General features: G+C 49.6%; 1 protein-coding gene across 13 annotated transcripts in view; it reads right to left on the bottom strand.

Moving 5' to 3' along the window:
- The window catches only part of DAPK2 (death associated protein kinase 2), a 111,269-nt gene extending 95,028 nt beyond the window's left edge, over positions 1–16,241 (bottom strand). For 2 of the 13 annotated variants that reach the window (XR_013996376.1, XM_081097998.1), the window contains exons 1-2: positions 16,111–16,224; positions 10,571–10,668 (exon numbers count right to left, since the gene is read on the bottom strand). Coding sequence is in view for 4 of the 13 variants with exons in the window: in XM_081097998.1 (XP_080954124.1) it covers positions 10,571–10,662 (92 nt within the window). In the remaining 9 variants the exon portion in view is untranslated. Of the gene's footprint in view, positions 1–10,570; positions 10,669–11,336; positions 11,439–16,110 lie in introns of those variants that run through there. The other 11 variants (XR_013996377.1, XM_081097995.1, XM_081098001.1 and 8 more) reach the window with 11 other exon arrangements.
- Positions 16,242–18,403: the final 2,162 nt, after the last annotated feature.

Below are 18,403 nucleotides of genomic sequence, written 5' to 3'. Positions count from 1 at the left end.
CATGGTAGGAGCCCCTGCAGGTTCAAGTCCTTGGGCTCCAAAGCCTGCTGAAGCCTGCTGTGGGTCTGGGGCAATCTCCAGGAGAGAGACCTGAAGGCTGCAGCCATCGCTCTGTGAGAGGCCCTGGGAACTGCAGTCTCCCACACTGCCAGAGCCCTGGGGCTTTACCACAGCTGAGGGGCAGGACTCAGGGCCTAACTCCCACCACTGCCTCCGCTCTTACCCCTCACTTTCCAGCAAAGGAGAAAACAGGGGAACAGCGCTCTTCTTTGTCCTCAAAGCACCCCTCCCCAAGGAGCCCATCTCTCCCAACAGCACTCTCTCAGCAAGCTTTTTAAAAAATATATATTTATTGACTTGAGGAGGGGAAGAGAGAGAGAGAAACGTCAATTTGTTGTTCCACTTATTTACGCATTCATTTGTTTTTTTCTTTTTTTTTTTTTCTTTTTTTTTTTTTTAAATACATTTTATTGATTTTTTACAGAGAGGAAAGGAGAGAGATAGAGAGTTAGAAACATCGATGAGAGAGAAACATCGATCAGCTGCCTCCTGCACACTCCCTACTGGGGATGTGCCCGCAACCCAGGCACATGCCCCTGACCGGAATCGAACCTGGGACCTTTCAGTCAGCAAGCCGACGCTCTATCCACTGAGCCAAACCGGTTTCGGCTGTTTTTTTCTTTGTATGTACCCTGACCGGGGATTGAACCCACAACCTTGGCATATCGTAATGATGCTTTAACCAACTGAGCTACCCAGCCAGGGCCTCCAAGAACTTTCTTATAGAACCCTGCCCACCAGCTTCTAAAAGTAGATACAAAGAAATGGAATCTGCCCTAGCTGGTTTGGCTCAGTGGATAGAGCGTTGGCCTGTGGACTGAAGGGTCACGGATTTGATTCTGGTCAAGGGCACATGCCCAGGTTGCAGGCTCGATCCCCAGTGTGGGGCGTGCAGTAGGTAGCCGATCAATGATTCTCTCTCATCATTGATGTTTCTCTCTGAAACCAATAAAAATATATATTTTTTTAAAAAAAGTAGAACCTTTTGCTTGAGTTCTGGGGTCTCCCAAAAACCTTGGTCTCCTCTATCTGTGGGGGCAGGAGGCAAAACTATCTATCTATGGGGAAGACCTCTGTCACTGGTCCTGATGGGTCAGGTAAGTTTTCTGGGCCTTATTTTCATCCTTTATAAAATGGGAACTATTATATTTGCGTTACCTGCCTTGTGTTGCTATCAGAACTTCAAATTACCCATGAAAATGTAATTAAATGAAAATGAAATGTAAACGCCATTAGAAAAGGTACCATAGCAGAGAGAATAAGTTTTGGAATTAAGAGAGAAGCATAGAAACTTCAACCACTTTCCATTTCCCTACAGCAAAAACAGTGATGTTTCTTCACAAAACTCTCGAACTACCAGAAATACATAAAAACTATGAGTTTTTGGCAAAGCCCTACGGAAACCAGCGCATGTTGGTGACCTGGCAAACTGGATCAGTATTTCTAGTTATCACCATGACATAAATCAGCCATAACCTTTGACCTGGTATTCCACCTCTGGGAATACACCCAGCAGAAATAATGCAGAGAGAGGAAATTAAACAAATATGTCCACAGGAACATTTATTTTTAATAGTGAGAAACAATAGGGGAATGTTAAGTAAACTGGGAATGTCTGTATAGCAGAACATTATGAAGTTAACAAAAATAGGTACTATATCTTTTTTTTAAAGTGGGTATTCTTCAAAAATATCAGTGTCAGGAAAGTCAAAGGAAGGCCAAGGACCCATCCAGAGTGCAGGAGCCTGAAGAAATACAACAACGAGATGCAATGCATGATCTGCACTGGACCTGGTTCTGCAGGGAGAAAAACTGCTATAAAGTGCACTAATGGGGCCCTAACCGGTTTGGCTCAATGGATAGAGCGTCAGCCTGCAGACTCAAGGGTCCCAGGTTCGATTCCGGTCAAGGGCATGTACCTTGGTTGCGGGCACATCCCCAGTAGCGGGTGTGCAGGAGGCAACTGACCGATGTTTCTCTCTCATCGATGTTTCTAACTCTCTATCCCTCTCCCTTCCTCTCTGTAAAAAATCAATAAAATATATTTTAAAATAATAATAATAATTAATAAATAAATAAAGTGCACTAATGGGGAAATTGACAAACTGGAACAAGAACGAGAGCTTAGATAAAAATGTTATATCAGAGTTAAATGCCCTGAATTTTAAAACTGTACTGTGGAGAATAACCACGTCCTTAGGAGACGCTTAATGAAGTGTTTAGGGATAATGAGGCAAAATGTCTGCAACCGACTCTCAAATGGTTTAGAAACATTAATAAATAGGAAGGAAGGAGGGAAGGAGCAAGGAGGGAGAGGAGCAGCAGGAGGAGAAGGAGATGGGAAGAGGAAAGAAGAGAGACAGGAAGTGACAAAATGTTAAAAATTGGGGCATCTGGATCAAGGGTGTATGGGAGTTCTGCTATTCTGAAACCTTTTATTAAATTTGAAATTATTTCAAAACAACAATTGTTTTTATTTACATAGATTCTGGATATATGAAAGGTATAAATAAAAGAATGCTGAGTGTAAAAACAATACAACACAAAAATGTACATGCTGGTGACAAGTAGGAAAGCAAGTATCTACAGTACACACAGGTATATAATGCTTTCAATTAGCCCACACAAGTGCCTCTTCAGCTCTCAGAGTTCTCATAAAGCAAAGTGAGCTCGATGAGACCTACCCTGGGGCAGGGGATTTGCTGGGACTGAAGCGTGTGCAATGCAGCCACTTTGTCTGAGTGGCTTTGTGCTTTGTTTTCCTAACAAAGGCTGATAAAAGCGTCTCTCTCCCTCATCCATGCTTCTATCATCCAGGGCTCTCTGCAGTCACCTGCCTCTTGGCGGCCCCATCCCTTCAACCCTCTCCATGTGCCCTCTTGGCCACTCCCAGGCCTGCTGCTCCTCAGTCAGTAGTATAGCCCTTACCTCGAGGCAGTTACCTGCTATTTCCGGGTTAGTCTGTGAGGAGCTGCCCCACCCCGGGTTAGAGCTTCCTCCTCTGAACGAATAGCACATGTTTGGGGGAGGGGGTGTGGAGCATTAGCTCATGGCCTGTTCTATCTTCTTCTTTTATTAGCTTTTGAGAAGAGTACCCCTGTTCCCAAACTTTTAGAGACTGAGTTTCTTTATCCCTAAAATAGGAATAATAGCTGCTTCCCAGGGTGTTACAAGGATTAAATACAAGAATGTATGTCTAGCCCAGCGGGTGTGGCTCAATGGTTGAGCATCAACCTGTGAACCAGGAGGTCACAGTTTGATTCCTGGTCAGGGCACATGCCCAGGTTGTGGGCTCGATCCCCAGTAGGGGGTGTGCAGGAGGCGGCTGATCAATAATTCTCTCTCATCATTGATGTTTCTATCTCCCTCTCCTTTCCTTTCTGAAATCAATAAAAAAAAAATTTTTTTTTAGTGAATGTATGTCTAGGAAATGGAGGTAATTTTTGTGTTTTGTTTCCCACTATGTGTGTGGGGAATCCTGGACATTCATGGACTCCAAGACCTTTGGAAGCTGGGGGGCTTGGCTGTTTCCTGCCTCAGATCTAACTCAAGGCAGGTTCCAGACAGCTCTGCACTTACCTGATGGGTATCTGTGGGAGCTGAGCACTTATTAGTATAAAAGGCCTGGGCTGGACACTATGGCGGCAGGGAGGGGGAATGGATGGATAAAAGATGAAGTATGCAGGGAAAAGCCTTCAGTCCAGAGGGGCAGATGACCAGGTGGACCCTTTGTGTAACATGAGATGTGATGACATTAGCACTTACTAGAGATGTGGGTCCAGGATAAGAGGTAATTAAATCCATGGAAGGGGCAGGGGTAGGGTGGGGTGGGTCATGAGAGGCTTTGCCAGGAGACAGCCTTTGATCTGGACCTGGGAGGAAGCCTTTAATTTTCCCAAGAGTGAGGGAACAGCAAGAACAGAGGGAAGTGGCGAGTTTTGGAGGATCTCTGGCCTCCATCTCAGTGCTGCAATGATTCTCAAAATAGGAGAACTAATGTGAAGCTGGCTTCAAAGAGCTGACAGCCCAATACAAGCAAATGTGGGACAGGATAGGCCTAATCTCATTCCTGGGCAATCCCAGGGCCGCGGGCGCTGCTCCTTGGCCTCCTGGACCTGCCCCAGTAGCTTAGCACTTGGGGGAATGTTAACTCTGAAATATGTGTACCTCAAGTAGACACAAAAGAGGAAGGGATGTGTGGACATGAGAAACAGCTGTTGAAAGATTAGAAGGTAAAACAGAAATAAAAATAACTGCTGTATTAAGGCTACTAATCTTTTATTGGCTTAAACTTCTTAGATTTTTTTATTTTTTTAAATATATTTTGATTGATTTTTTTTTAAATATATTTCTTTATTGGTTTCAGAGAGGAAGGGAGAAGGAAAGAGAGAAATATCAATGATGAGAAAAAATCATTGATCAGCTGACTCCTGCACGCCCGGCACTGGGGATTGAGCCCGAAACCCAGGCATGTGCCCTTGGCCGGAATCGAACCTGGGACCCTTCAGTCCGCAGGCTAATGCTCTATCCACTGAGCCAAGTTGGCTAGTGCTTAGATTTTTTATTAAAAAAAAAACAACAACAACTTGCATCCAAAATAAGTCTCACAGATCTATATACAGGACTGTAAAAAGATATTCAACGCTTTTCATTAAGTGAAAAAGCAAGTTGTAGACTTATGGTCATGTGGTCCCCTCTGGGTCCACTTATGCACTTGCTTTACTTAGAAAAGTTCTAACAGGCAACAGAAGAACATTATTATCAGAGTTTTCCTGTGGGTGTGAGATGTGGAGGGAGAGCAGAGGGAATTCTACTTTAACTCATCATAACTTTATGACATTTCCCATGCATCACCTCTGTAATAAAAAAAAATTTCATTTAAACAGAAATAGTAAAGTCCCTTTGCTTCAGACACGCTTTTCCCTGGAAAACCCTTGTCCCAAGGACCGAGACAGGTAAATCACTATTATTTTTGTGTTCCGTAGTGCTTTGTGGCTACACTGGGCTCTAGCACCCAGTCTGAGTAAATCTGAGCTCTACACATTTCCTGAAGGTTTTTATTTCTCTCACAAAGAGGTTTCCCAGGCTAAGCTGAGTGTGTGCTGAATGATCTTAATGACAGAGGACCCCATTAGAGACTCCGGTCTGGCCGACAGCCCTGTCAGGATGGCCACCCCTGGCAATTCCTCAGCTCCCAGGAAGGATGAGGCTTGAGAGCAGCGCACCCCTCCCTGTCCCAAAGCTCCTGTCCCTACACAAGGAGATTCTGCAGGGTAAGTACCTAGCAGGGCGCCTTGCACATGGGAGCCCCCTGGAAGTAGCAGGGCTTATGGCTGCTGTCTTCATCAGGGAGGGAAGAGGGAGGGGATGAGAGGGTGTGGGGGTGATAGTGAGGTAGGCTCCCTGAGAAAGGTGGGGACTGTGGATAAAAGCTGAATGTGCATATGGATAGTTTTTTCTGTTTGTTTAAACCAGCACAATGTAGTTAAAAAGCTTCTTTAAATTCCGCATCCTATAGTGCTTGCTTTGTGGCCTTAGACAAATCACCTCCCCTCTCTGGGCCTCACTTTCCTTGTCTATAAAATGGAAATTTGGACTAAATTCTTGTCGAGATCCAGTTCAACAGGAACATTTAATAAAATAATCTGGTCGTCTAAGTAAAAGAAACCACTAGAGGAAGAAGAAACCACTCATTATTGCATGCTGTTTTTATTGAATTACCTTGTGCCCTTGTGCACACAGTATTCATCACTGGTCCTAACTACCAGCGCCCTTCCTCTAGGTCTAGGAAATATCACTCCTTCCAAAATGCTCACCTCCTGACTCTGACCCTTCACCTTCAAGGTCAAACAGAAATGACCACCCCACCATATATTCTCCCCCACTCCCCAGAAGCATTCAAAATAAAGGAAAAAATGAGTTTGCTCTCTGTGGGTCCTGATGGTGTGGCCAGAGCCCTAGACTAGGAGTCAGACCTCCAGTCCCCACATGGTCTATCACTGGCTCACCATGTGACCCTACACAAGCCACTTCCTCTCTCCGATCCTAACCTTGTCTTTACAGTGATGGATTGAGTGGCTTTTTCTTTATGAACCCTACTCTAATATACCCCTGCTCTGCTCTAGGTGGCTACCAAGTCTGATAGAGGCCAGAATCTGCAAGCCAGCATTTCTCCAACCGCTCCAGCATCCCCAGCAGGCTGCTGCCAAAATGTGAGCACAGCCACGTGTCTGCACTCAGCACAGGGAGCCAGAAATCAGGTGAGATATGCAGGGTCAGGAGTGGTCCCAGCCGAGCTCAGGACTCTCCAGCCAGGGCACGCTGTCCCCATCCAAAGCTGGATGCTGCAGCGTTTCTCACAGATGTTCTTACTTGTAGAACAAGGACAAACAAGGCCTCCAATGAATCAAAAACATGTGCTTCAGGGACCAGACAAGGCCAGGAAGTGAAGTAAAGATGCTTTGCTTGTTAACACATGGTTTAAGCTAAGGTATAACATACCTACAGGAAAATGTACATGTACATGAATATGAACGGCTTGATCTATTTTCATGACATGAACACAGCAGTGAAACAGGCACCCAGATCAAGAAACAGAACAATCCCTATGCCCCACAAGTGCCCCTTGTGCCCCAGTCACTAGTCCCCCAAATAACCACCATCTGACTTCTAGCATATCTGATTCACTTTGCCTGTTTCAAACTTTACACAAATGGAATTATACAGTATGGACTCTTTGAGTCTGGCTTCCTTTACTCAACATTATGTGAGTTTCATCCATCAGCACAGGTAAAAATGAAAAGTGACTGTCATTCATTCTCATTTTTGCATAGGAAGGACTTAATGAGGAGCTAAAATAAACAAGAAGAAAGCCCAGAGTGTAGGCAGAGTACTCACTGATAGCCCAGGAAGCAGGTGTACATACAGCTCTCTCCAAAGTAAGAATGACGGCCCCCTCCACCTTCTGTTTTCCTGCAGAGCCCACCCCTTTCTCCCAGCGGCTCCATAGGTGGGAGGCAGGACCTTGATGCCTCAAATTTACTTCAAAGGCCAGAAGCTCTTATTCACTGAACATTTACCCTGTGCTCGGCTCTGTGAGGAACACCAGAGACTCAGCATCTCGTTTAATCCCCACAACTGTGAGGTCGGTGCCGTTATTATTCCCATCACACAGGTAAGAAAGCTGAGGCCCAGAGAGGTTGGGTAAGTTGTCCTCAGGTTGCAATCTGTGTGACCCCTATGGCCAAGCCTGTCCACCATCCTGTGTTGACAGGGAGCTTGCTGGCTGCATCAGGCCACCTATGTCTCCAACCTCATCTAGCACCGCTTGCCCCCAGCTCACGTTCTGAGGCCACACTGGCCTCCTGTCAGTAGCTCAGGCCCCAGGTCCTTTCCCATCTCTGAGCCTATGTCCATGCTGTTGCCTCTACCTGCTTATTAACCCCTCAGTTCTCAAGTTAACAGGCTCTTCCTCAGAGCAGCCTTTCCTGACCCTCAGTCTAAACCTGCATCCCCTAGTCCAGTGGTCAGCAAACTCATTAGTCAACCGACACAAATATCAACAGTACAACGATTGAAATTTCTTTTGAGAGCCAAATTTTTTAAACTTAAACTATATAGGTAGGTACATTGTTATTAACTTAATTAGGGTACTCCTAAGGCTTAGGAAGAGCCACACTCAAGGGGCCAAAGAGCCGCATGTGGCTCGCGAGCCGCAGTTTGCCAACCACTGCCCTAGTCTCTCTTAGGGCACCTGCTCTCTCCTTCATAGCCCTTCACACATGCTAAAATGATGTATCTGTGTCCTTATTCACTTGTTTAGTGCTTTTGTCCACCAATGGAACATAAGCTGCAAGAGGACAGGAATATTCCTGTTTGTGTACCCCTACCTTGGGCAGTGCCTGGTACACAGCAGGTCCTTAATAATATGTTAAGGGAAGAAAAGAAGGGGAGGAGAGAAAGGTAGGCCTGTCCCTTCAGAAGCTGAGCAGTCATCTGGAGGCAGTTCTATTTCCAGCCTGTTCATGGCCTCAGGCAAGACCTTTCCCTCTCTGAGCTTCAGTCTCCTCCACCGTCAGATGAAGGGCCTGTTAGAGGACTTCTAATGGCCTTCCAGCTCATCTGTCCTGTAGACCACAAATCCTAGCATGTTAAGCCATTCCAAAGACCTCTACTGCCTCTTACCCACTCCATGTCTGGTTAGCACTTTAGAAAAGTAGGTGGGGTCCATTAAGGCTCCCCAGGCTGCAAGATACATGGGGCCTTCACACCCTGCTAGAGGGAAGGATCAGAAAACGTGAGATCTCTCTCATTCTAATAGCTCCAATATAGTGCGTGGGGGAAAGACAGGAGGACTAGGGAGGAATAACAGATGGATTCCCTAGGAAGCTGCTTCTATTTCCTTCTTCACAGTCTCCCTCCTCAGTTCCCAGCTCTGGTGCCAGTCCCATCCAACTCCACCCTTGTTATGTGTGTGGCCCCCACCACACACACACACACACACACACACACACACACACACACACACGCTGGAGCTCCAGGAAGGTAGAGACTAACTGTGTCCTCCTTGTCTTTGTACCCACAGCACTTAGCACAGACCCCTACACACAGGATGTGGCCAAGGTTGGGCCACTGGATCAAATGCCACTGGCAGGGTCTGCTGCTGAGGAAGCCACTTGACCCTTGGTGTCACCCAGGTCATGAGAAACCGGAGGGCAGAGAGCCTGGTCTCTCTTTCAGAGGCAGCCTCCTACTGCCACCCTCAGCTTCTGGCCCTCTGTCCTCCCCCCACCCTTTCACCGGGCCCTGGATTGCCTATGTCAGCTGGGCTCTGAAATAAGGCAGATGGGTCATCCCCCTCTGGGGACTCTGCATCACTTGCTCCCATGCACCCAGCCATCCAGTCACCCAGGACAAGCACCGCCTGAACTTGAAGCACCTGCACCTTCCATTCTTCTCAGAGTCTGGCTCTGTTTTGTCTTTTGGAATTAAAGTAAGTAAAGAATTAGTCCTGACCCACGAACTCTATAAAGAGGAAGGGCCTTCTGCTTTGCCTCCTAGATAGAGTGGAGGCCCTAAACCCACAGGTTTTTACTTTGCTGGGAGTGTGAAAGGCTGAGGTTGGCTATACTGGTGAGAACGTGGGAGTGTGCAAGTGCCATGCTCATAGGATAGAGCACAACAGGTGTGCAGTTACACACAGAGCTGGCCAGCCCTGGTTATGTCACTTGCTGGCTGAACAACTTTGGTCAACTTGCTTAAATGCTTGATACCACAATTTCCTCATCTGAAAAACGAAAGTAAAACAATTCCCATTTCTTCGGCCAGCATGGCTCAGTGGTTGAGCATTGACCTATAAACCAGGAGGTCACAGTTCAATTCCCAGTCAGGACACATGCCCGGGTTATGGGCTCAATCCCCAGTGGGAGACATGCAGGAGGCAGCCAATCAATGATGCTCTCTCATCATTGATGTTTCTATCTCTCTCTCCCTCTCCCTTCCTCTCTGAAATCAATAAAAATCTATTTTTAAACATATATATATATATATATATATATATATATATATATATTTCTTTTTTAATATCCCATCTCAAGCACTGTTGTGAGAATGAAACTTCAGGACTACTGTTCTATAATCACTAAAACACCATCTAAATAGTAGCATCTGTTAGAAATGGAGCAGGAAGAGATCTTCAGAAAAATCTTCATTTCTCTCCAAATAGGAACTACTTTCAGGTCTCAGAGGTTAGCTCTGGTTGTGTTCCGTGTTTAGCAAACCTGAAAAGGCACCCAGTAACTCAGATCCCATGAACCTTCATGGCTATGTTCCTGTGGCTTGTTACTCAATGCAAATCCACTTTCAGGAGGATTACTTCACCTCCCAATCAGGCTCTGAGCTTATGAAACAAAATCCTGGGAGCCGTGGAGAATGTCAAGTGGGACTCAGAGAAGAAAACCACAGGTCAGGTCTCAGTCCAAAGTCTGGGGAGGGCTTCGTGAGAACAGTAACAGATAAACCAAGGATCATTTGGATTCACCATAACTCAGCCAGGATATACTGAAAACACAGAGCTCAACAATTCTAGGCCCTTCTACCCGTGTCTTTATTTTCAGAGAGATGACTATTTGCAGAGCCTCCCATAAAGATGAATAAACCTCCGGATTACTGACAGCTGTCAGAGGGGAGGGGGGTTGGGAGGACTGAATAAAAACGGTGATGGAGTGAAGCAAAAACCAAACAAACAACAACAAAAAACCTCATAGACATTGGGTGGTGAATACACACTAAAATATACAGATGATGTTTTATAAAATTGTACACCTGAAAGTTATTACTTTTATTAATCAATATCACTCCCAATAAATTCAATAAAAATTAAATAAATAAACTTCAGGATTGTTTTTAAAGCTTCCCATGAGTTCTGTGACAAGATCCACTGACAAGTGCACCAAGAGAAGTATATCCTTGTCTCCCTCTGGCATCCCCTCCGCCTCTGCCGGCCTCTTACCTCCCCAGCTCCTCTCCGATGTCGTAACAGTCCTCCACCTTCTGCTGCTTGAAGGCCTCCATGTTTGGGCTCCTCATTGAGGCCTGGAGCATACAGCCCTGAAAGTGAGATTAGGACAGATGTGTCAATTGGCACAAGCCTAAGAGTCTGAGCCTGAAAGTAATCAGCCGCAAGGAGGCTGATAATTTCACAATCATCCACAGCCCTCGTTCCTCAAGAACTGCCCTGCTCTAGCCTTTCCTCACTTGTGACCGACGCGGCATGGTTCCGATTTGATTTAGAGTAACTCATATTTGCTTGGGAGATAGAAAAAGAGTCCTCACTTATTCAGATCTGCTCTGAACAAGTGCAGAGAAATAGAACCATGCCAACTTCAGCGATTTGTTCTCAGGAAATTCAGGTCTACTGGGGAAAGAGGCAGCCCTGAGGCAGGAGAAAGAGCACTTGTTTTTGAGTCAGAAGATCTGGGTTCAAGTCCCAGTTTTGACTGGCTAAGTCATTGAAACTGTGGGAGACTTAGCTTCCCTGTCTATAAGAGGGGCTGATACTGTAAAAACCAACAGCACATCATGAAATTATCTTGTAAACCAGGGGTCCTCAAACTTTTTAAACAGGGGGCCAATTCACTGTCCCTCAGACCGTTGGAGGGCCGGACTATAGTTTAAAAAAAAAACTATGAACAGCCAGCACCAGTTTGGCTCAGTGGATAGAGCGTCGGCCTGCGGACTCAGGGATCCCGGGTTTGATTCCGGTCAAGGGCGTGTACCTTGGTTGCGGGCACATCCCCGGTGGGACATGTGCGGGAGGCAGCTGATCGATGTTTCTCTCTCGTCGATGTTTCTGATTCTCTGTCCCTCTCCCTTCCTCTCTGTAAAAAATCAATAAAATATATTATTACAAAAAAAACTGAACAAATTCCTATGCACACTGCACATATCTTATTTTGAAGTAAAAAAACAAAACAGGAACAAATACAATATTTGTATTTGCATGTGGCCCGCGGGCCGTAGTTTGAGGGCCCCTGTAAACTGTCAAATGCAGTCAAAACATAAGGAATTTTCATGACCTCAGCTCTCTCCGGGCTGCGCCACCTGAAAGCGAGTCTGAACTGATTGTAAACTCACTCATCACCCCAAGAGAAAGATGGGCGGGAGTGCCGTGACAAATTACAACAGGCATCAGGAGCCGGGAGGCTGAGGTTCTAGTTCCAGTTTTGCCCTCAGCTAGCTCTGTGACCTCATCTCTTGTCTGAGGAGCTTCAGTTTCCTCATCTGTCGAATGGAGCTCGCTCTGCTGCCCAGGGCACCGCACCGAGAGCCAGGCAGCTCTGTGCCATGAGAGTGCTCGCCCCTCCACCAGGAGAGACCGTCTGCACCTTGCCCTGGGATCCCTGCCCCCAAGGAGCTCACCCGTCATGTCACCCTCAAGGGCAGGGCCCAGGACGCAGTGTGCAAGTCACAAAGATAATACCGGCTGCCTGTGGATGTGTCTTTCAAGAGTCATTATCACGGGCCTCTCAGAGCTCATTTAGGCTAAGCGTTGGCAGCTTTTCTTCTGCCTGCCAATCAGATACCAACCCCGCCCGGGCTCCACGAACCCCAAAAGACTGTTTTCACCAGGCTGGGTGGAGGCCCCATTACGTAAAGGCATGTCTCATCAATGTGAAGTGGCTGGAGCTGTTCTAACTCTCAGGCGATGTGTACATTTCACCCTCTTCTCTCCATGTCTAGTCCCCTGCAAACTAGAGCTCTGTTACCAGGATGCACACAGATCCCTGAAGACCTCCAGACCGACCTGGCCTGGCACCCAGGCCTTTCTCTCAGGTCACCTGCCGGCCTCCTGCCTGTGGGCGCTCACGGTCCACCACACATCCTCCTTCCTGCTATGTCTTCACTCTGTGCTCGGCCAGGGCCCAGCGAGGATGGGATACTGGAAAGAGCAGGCTCCAGGAACCCATTCTAGGCTAGTCTGGTTGTATGTCAGCCATGTGACTCACAGCATGTGACTCACAGGGGTGATAACATTGATATCGCCTACTTCACACATCTGTGTAAGGACCCATTGTGATAGGGGCATAAACTGCTGGGCAAAAAGAAAGAGGATGATTGTTACTGTTATTGTTAGACTCGTTTCTGCTTCCCACAGCCATTAAGACAACCAATTCCCGTTCCTCTCTCAAGAAAGGTCTAGGGATCCTCTGGCAAATTTGGCTCAACCATAATCAGGAGTTCAACCCATCCTGGCAAGTCTCCTGAACAAGCCCAGAGGGTGGCAACCCACACCATCTTCTTTGTGCTGAAAACATCCTTCCAAATAAACCATTTGGGTCAGGTCCTCCAGGGGCAGGGGTGGGGGTGGGGAGCAGGGAGGTGAGGCCACTAATTTCACACAGCTAGGTGGAAGCTGAAAAGTCCAAAAACATTCTATTGGCAGATACCCTGAGAGTGGCCCCAGGAACAGCTAAGATCTGCCGTTGGCACAAGGCCAGGGACATTTGTTATCAGGAGCTGAGCTGGATTCGAAGCAACCCCAGCTCCCCAGCAAAAGGTTAAGCCCCATCCTTGGGCCCCACATCCTGGATGGCTGGGGTGAGGGCAGGGGGGCCCCAAGGGCAAACAAGGCCCACCGGTTTGGCCCCCAACTCACCTTCCCAACCTTAGTCCCCTTCCCACCACGTAGCCTATGTTACAGCCAAAATAGACCTTTCCCATTCTCCCAACACAATGGAATTATTAAACAACGATGAGAATAAACTACGGCTATCTGCAACTACATGGGTGAAACTCACAAACAAAATGTTGAATGAAAGAAGCCAGACACAAAAGACTTCATCCTGTGCGATTCCACTTGGGCAAAACTACTCTATGGTGCTGGAAGTCAGCACAGTGGCTGTCCCTGGGTGAGCGATTGTGCCTGGAAGGAAACACAGGGGGGTTCTGGGTGCTGGCAATGCTGCTCCCTGATCTGGGTGGTGGTTCCATGGGCTTATAGGATACATACTTATTTTGTACACAGTTTTACATTGTTAAAAAGTGAGTCTAACATCTACCTTCTGGGGCAGATGAGATAACATATGTAAAATCTTCTTAGTGTTTTGATGGTCCCTCCTGCCTATTGTCTTAGAGCCCCAGGAGGGCAGAGGTGGAGACAGTCTCACCTCTGTCCCCTTGTAGTAGCTGGTATACAGCAGTCACCCCATAAAGGATGATACCTCATCAGGCAAAAACAGCTGATAACAGCCAAAAGCCCTTCCCTCACATCTGTCCCCAAGATGAATTTGCATTTTACTTTGGAAACATGAAACTTACGGGGAGAAACTCTGAGGTGGAACTATAGTCACAAATTAGGACCCAGAGGCACAGGCCCTTTTCTGGGCCTGCAAAGATAAACCACACGGCAGAGGGGAGGGGCACAGCGGCAACTTTTGGTTAGAGGCACAGGCCATCAGCTGCAGACATTTCAACGATGAGGCCCCTCTTAATGCCCACATTTCTCTTAATGGAATCTCCAAGATTCACGTTCCTGCTCCCAACCCTCACACTAGGCAATACTTCTGAAGGTTAATACAGATTTCCTAGAACCTCACAGAAAGGGGCCTCAAAGATCGTCTGGGGGATTTTTAGACTCTGTTTCCGGAGCCAGCAGTGTGAGGAAGGGGAGCCAGAGCAGTTCCACTTCAACCATATTAGAAGTTTGGGTTCTGTGAAAGAATTCATGGGGGGGAGGGGGGGGCGAGGGGGGTCTGAAAACCACTGCTGTCTAGTCTAACCCACTTGTTTTACAAAAGGAGGAAATTGAGGTCCAGAAAGGGGAAGGGATGTGCTAAAAGCCACCCAGCTAGACCGCTGCAGCTGCTCCTCCCGGGCTGCTGTGGACAGCACCTCTGATGGTGGCACCAGGGCTGGGGACGTCAGTGGCCTCCGAAGAACAACCTAGGAGGAGGCGTCCAGGGCTGGAGGATCACCCCGTAGGAGACTCTCTCAACCCTACCAAGCCCTCGTTCCCACTGGCCCCAGCTACTCAGCTAAACTCTCAGAGACCCTCACCCCACCTCACCCAGCGCAAGTCACAGAAATGGGACCATTGCAAGAGGCCATGAGTGATTATCCCTTTACACCTCCCACCCTACTCCTGCCATTAGGGATCATCACATTCAGGCTCTGAGGAGGCCGGGGGGTGGGGGGTGGGGGGTGGGGGGTGGGGGGGGATCTGGCATTACAGAGCCCCTCCAGGCATTCAAGGCTTTGACCCATCCCTGAGGAGGAAGTGGGGCTCAGAGAAGATGAGCCACCTGCCTAAGCTGACGTGAGAAAACTCCATCTTTCTGATGAAGGTCCAGCTCCACTGGGCAGCCTGCTGGTTCACCCCCACATCCAACAACTAGGGGGGCCTTAGGAAAATGCTCATGGTCAGTTCAGGTTTCATTCCTACCAATTAGAAACTTGCCCCAGACCAGCATACACCACCCACATCCACATCCCCTGTGCCTCCTCCCCACATCTCTCCTAAAACTGCTGACTTATCAGTGGGGCCATTTTAGGTGCTAAAAACACATCCTGGGAGATGGGTGGTTTAGGAAGAGCAGGACTCTGAACATATTTATGAAGGGGCCAGGCAGCAGCACCCCTCAATCTCCAGGATTCTTCCAGGAACACCTTACCCAGAGGCAGTTGGGAAATGAGTGTCAGAAGCCAAAGCAGCAGCCCCCAACTACCACCACTGGATCCAGAGCACAAGGTGTCAAAGGTTGTGCTCAGTCTACCTGTCCACAGGGACCTTCCCACCTGCCTCTTGCAGCCACCTCTGCCCTCCTCTCCCTGATCTACCTCGCCTGTGTGGCCTCCATGCTCACCTCTCCTCATTTTCTCCTTCCTAAAGGGAAAAGCTAATCACGGCCACATGCCAGGAGACATCCACAATGCCTGGCCCAGAGTTGGGGTCAGCTGCTGACAGCACCCTGCCATGCCTTTCTACCCGAGCCTGCACCGGCCTGCTGGCTGCCCCGTGCCCACCTGGCTCTGCCCCAGGCCGGGGTCCTGATGTCAGGACTCACAGCTTCATCCTGCCACGCAGGAGGCTGCCTGTGCACTGAGCAGCCTCCTGCATCACCTGCGGGAGCGAGGGGAGAAGGAGTCCTGCGAGGAGGCGGATGCTGAGAAAACCTGACTCCTCTTCTCCCGGAAATCTGGGGTACTCTACCCCGTCAAAGGGCTCTGACTTCATGGAAGGAAGTCTGTCTCCCATCTCCTGCCTGGGTGCCAGGCCTCTGCCCTCCGCCCCCGTCCCCCGGGTCAAACTACCAGGCTTCAGCGTGTGCCCTGGGGGTGCAGCGGGCAGGTCCAGCGAGGCCACGGCGCCCAAGGCCACGGCCGGCCAGACCCGCGGGCGGCGTCAGGAACCCGGGCTGCGGGCTTGGAGAACACGAGAGTGCGTGCCCCGGGCAATTTGCTCCCCCGCCAGCCCCAGCCCCAGCCCCGGGCACCGCTGTGCTCGGGCGTGCGCCCCGTCCTGCCCGTCGAGCCCGCGCGGGCGCTACTCACGGCGGAAGGCTGCACGGCGGCGGGCGCGGCGGGCGCGGCGGGCAGGGGGCGCGGCGGGGTGCGTGGCGCTCGGCTCCGCTCTGCTCCTTGCGCTCCCGGCGCCCTCGGGCCGCCCGCCCCGCCGCGGAGGAGCCGAGGGGCGGAGCGGCCAGCCCCGTCCCAGGCGCCGGCTGGAGGCGCGCCCGGTGACCCAGGCCGGGGATCGGGGCGCCCCCTGCTGGGAGCCCCGCGGGACAGCCCAGGGGTGAGGGCGCAGGACCCGGCGGTCACCTCCAAAGCTCCGGCGAGACCTTCCAGGCGTCCTCACCCGCTCTGCAGCTCACGTGCTGCGCGGCCCGGACAAGTCAGCTAACCTCTGCGCGCCTTGCCTGGAAATTGATTTAAATGGGCTGATACGTGTGACACAGCCTGGCACAATCGCTCAGAAATGGTATTTCCTTGCCCCCACCCCAACCCCTCCCCGCGCCTTCCCAAAGAAAACACACCGTGAGAGAGGAAGTCCCACCAGGGAATAGGCCGCTTCCTCCCTGACACCAGCGTGCGCCCTGACACTGCCCAGATGCTCTGGGAACCTCACGCCCACGTTTCACTGCGGGGCGGGGGCTGTGGTGGGAGGGACACTCCGTCCTCACCACCATCCCCAGCTTGGGGGCGCCGGGCCTGGCTTCCCTCTGCGCCCCCAGCCTGGAATGGTTGGTTAGTAGCGACCGCATCCGCATCGCCCCTTCCCTAATGAAGGACTTGTAGAGGGTTCTTCCTCTCTTCCTTACCTCGAAATCCCAGGAGGACAAAAGGAATGAGGGGGGAGGGGAAGGGAGGAGAAACAGAACTTCCGCCAAGTTCCGTGGTCTCCCTTCAAGACAAGAGGCTGTTTAGCTAAAGGAAATGGAGGTCCCTTCTCAGAGCTCCCATCCCTAGGTCACCACGGGGCTTCTCAAGGCAGTTGCAGAGCCCTGCCTGCTATTGTGGTCAAAGCCCAGCTCTGCCACCCGCCTGCATAGTCTTGAGCATGGCACCCGAGCCTTCCCTTCATCAGTCAAGCAGGGAAACACCCCTTCTTTCAGCGGCTAACAGGGCTGTTGTGAGGCTGAAATGAGGCAGGGTGTGTAAGATGCACCTAGAGGACCTCTACCGGAGTACAGCCTCCCCTCCGCCCTTTAGCCTTTCCCACACTCGGGTGTTGACAAGTACAGATGGGCCCGCCTTCCAGCTGACCCATACATACCTCAGAGTCTGAGACAGCCTGGGGAGAGACTCCAGAGCCTCCTTGTTTATAACTTTACAACATCCCAGGACAGTGCACGCTCTGAGCTTCCTCTCCCAAGAGCACCATGCTACCTGGAGTAATTATCCAAGATGGGGCTTGGCTGCTTCTGAAGTCAGTGAGCAGAAGACATCCACGGAGCCTTCATTGCTCATTTCCAGTGCAACAAACCACACCAGCCTTCGTAGCTGAAACTACAGTCTTCCTAGACTCACCAATTCTGAGGGTCGGGAATCCAGACAACGTACAGCACTCTGCTCCACAGAGTCTGGGCTTCAACTGAGAAGATTTGAATGGTTGGAGGATGGAATATTCCGGAGGCTTCTTCATGCACATGGCTAGTGCCTGAGTCATGGTGACTCTGAGGCTGGGCACAGCTGACACGGCTGTAGCATCTACATGTAGCCTCTCCATCCATTCCCCTCTGAGACTCAGGCTTAATACCTAATTTGCAGCAACAGTGTCCCCTTGCGTGAGGCAAAACAGATATTTTTTGGATTTTATACCTGGCAACTGAGAGAACACTGCAACTGGAAAGGCCATTGTCAATCATCCCATCCAGCCTCGTCATTTTTCAAATGTGGAAACAGGCTCAGAGGAGAGGAGCAATTGGCCCAAGGTCTCACGGCTGGTGAGAGGCAGAGCTAGGACTAGAACCAGGCCTCCTTGAGATTCTCAGTTTGGTGCTCTTTCCACTGACCCTGCCACATGCAATTGCCTAGAGAGGTGCCATGTGGAAAAGCATTGTATGCCTAAGGCCAAGTGGCTTTATCAGACCCACACCTGACAGCAGCAGCAGGACACTGAGCACTGAACGTGGAACCAAGGCAGCCGTGGGCAGAAAACAGGAAGCAACAAGGACACCTACTCCAGAATGAAGCCAGGAGAAGGTCCAAATATCAAGAGCTAAGAATTGTCCTGGCCAGTGTGGCTCAGTTGGTTGGAGCATCACCCCATGTACTGTGTAGGGTCACAGGTTTGATTCCTGATCAGGCAGGCACATATCCAGGTTGCAGGTTTGATTCCCCG

The sequence above is a fragment of the Myotis nattereri genome (genome assembly GCF_964212035.1).
Source record: "Myotis nattereri genome assembly, chromosome: 1".
Lineage (NCBI taxonomy): Eukaryota > Metazoa > Chordata > Mammalia > Chiroptera > Vespertilionidae > Myotis > Myotis nattereri.
The sequence above is the reverse complement of the archived record's forward strand: the minus strand, read 5'-3'. Positions and strand labels throughout refer to the sequence as shown.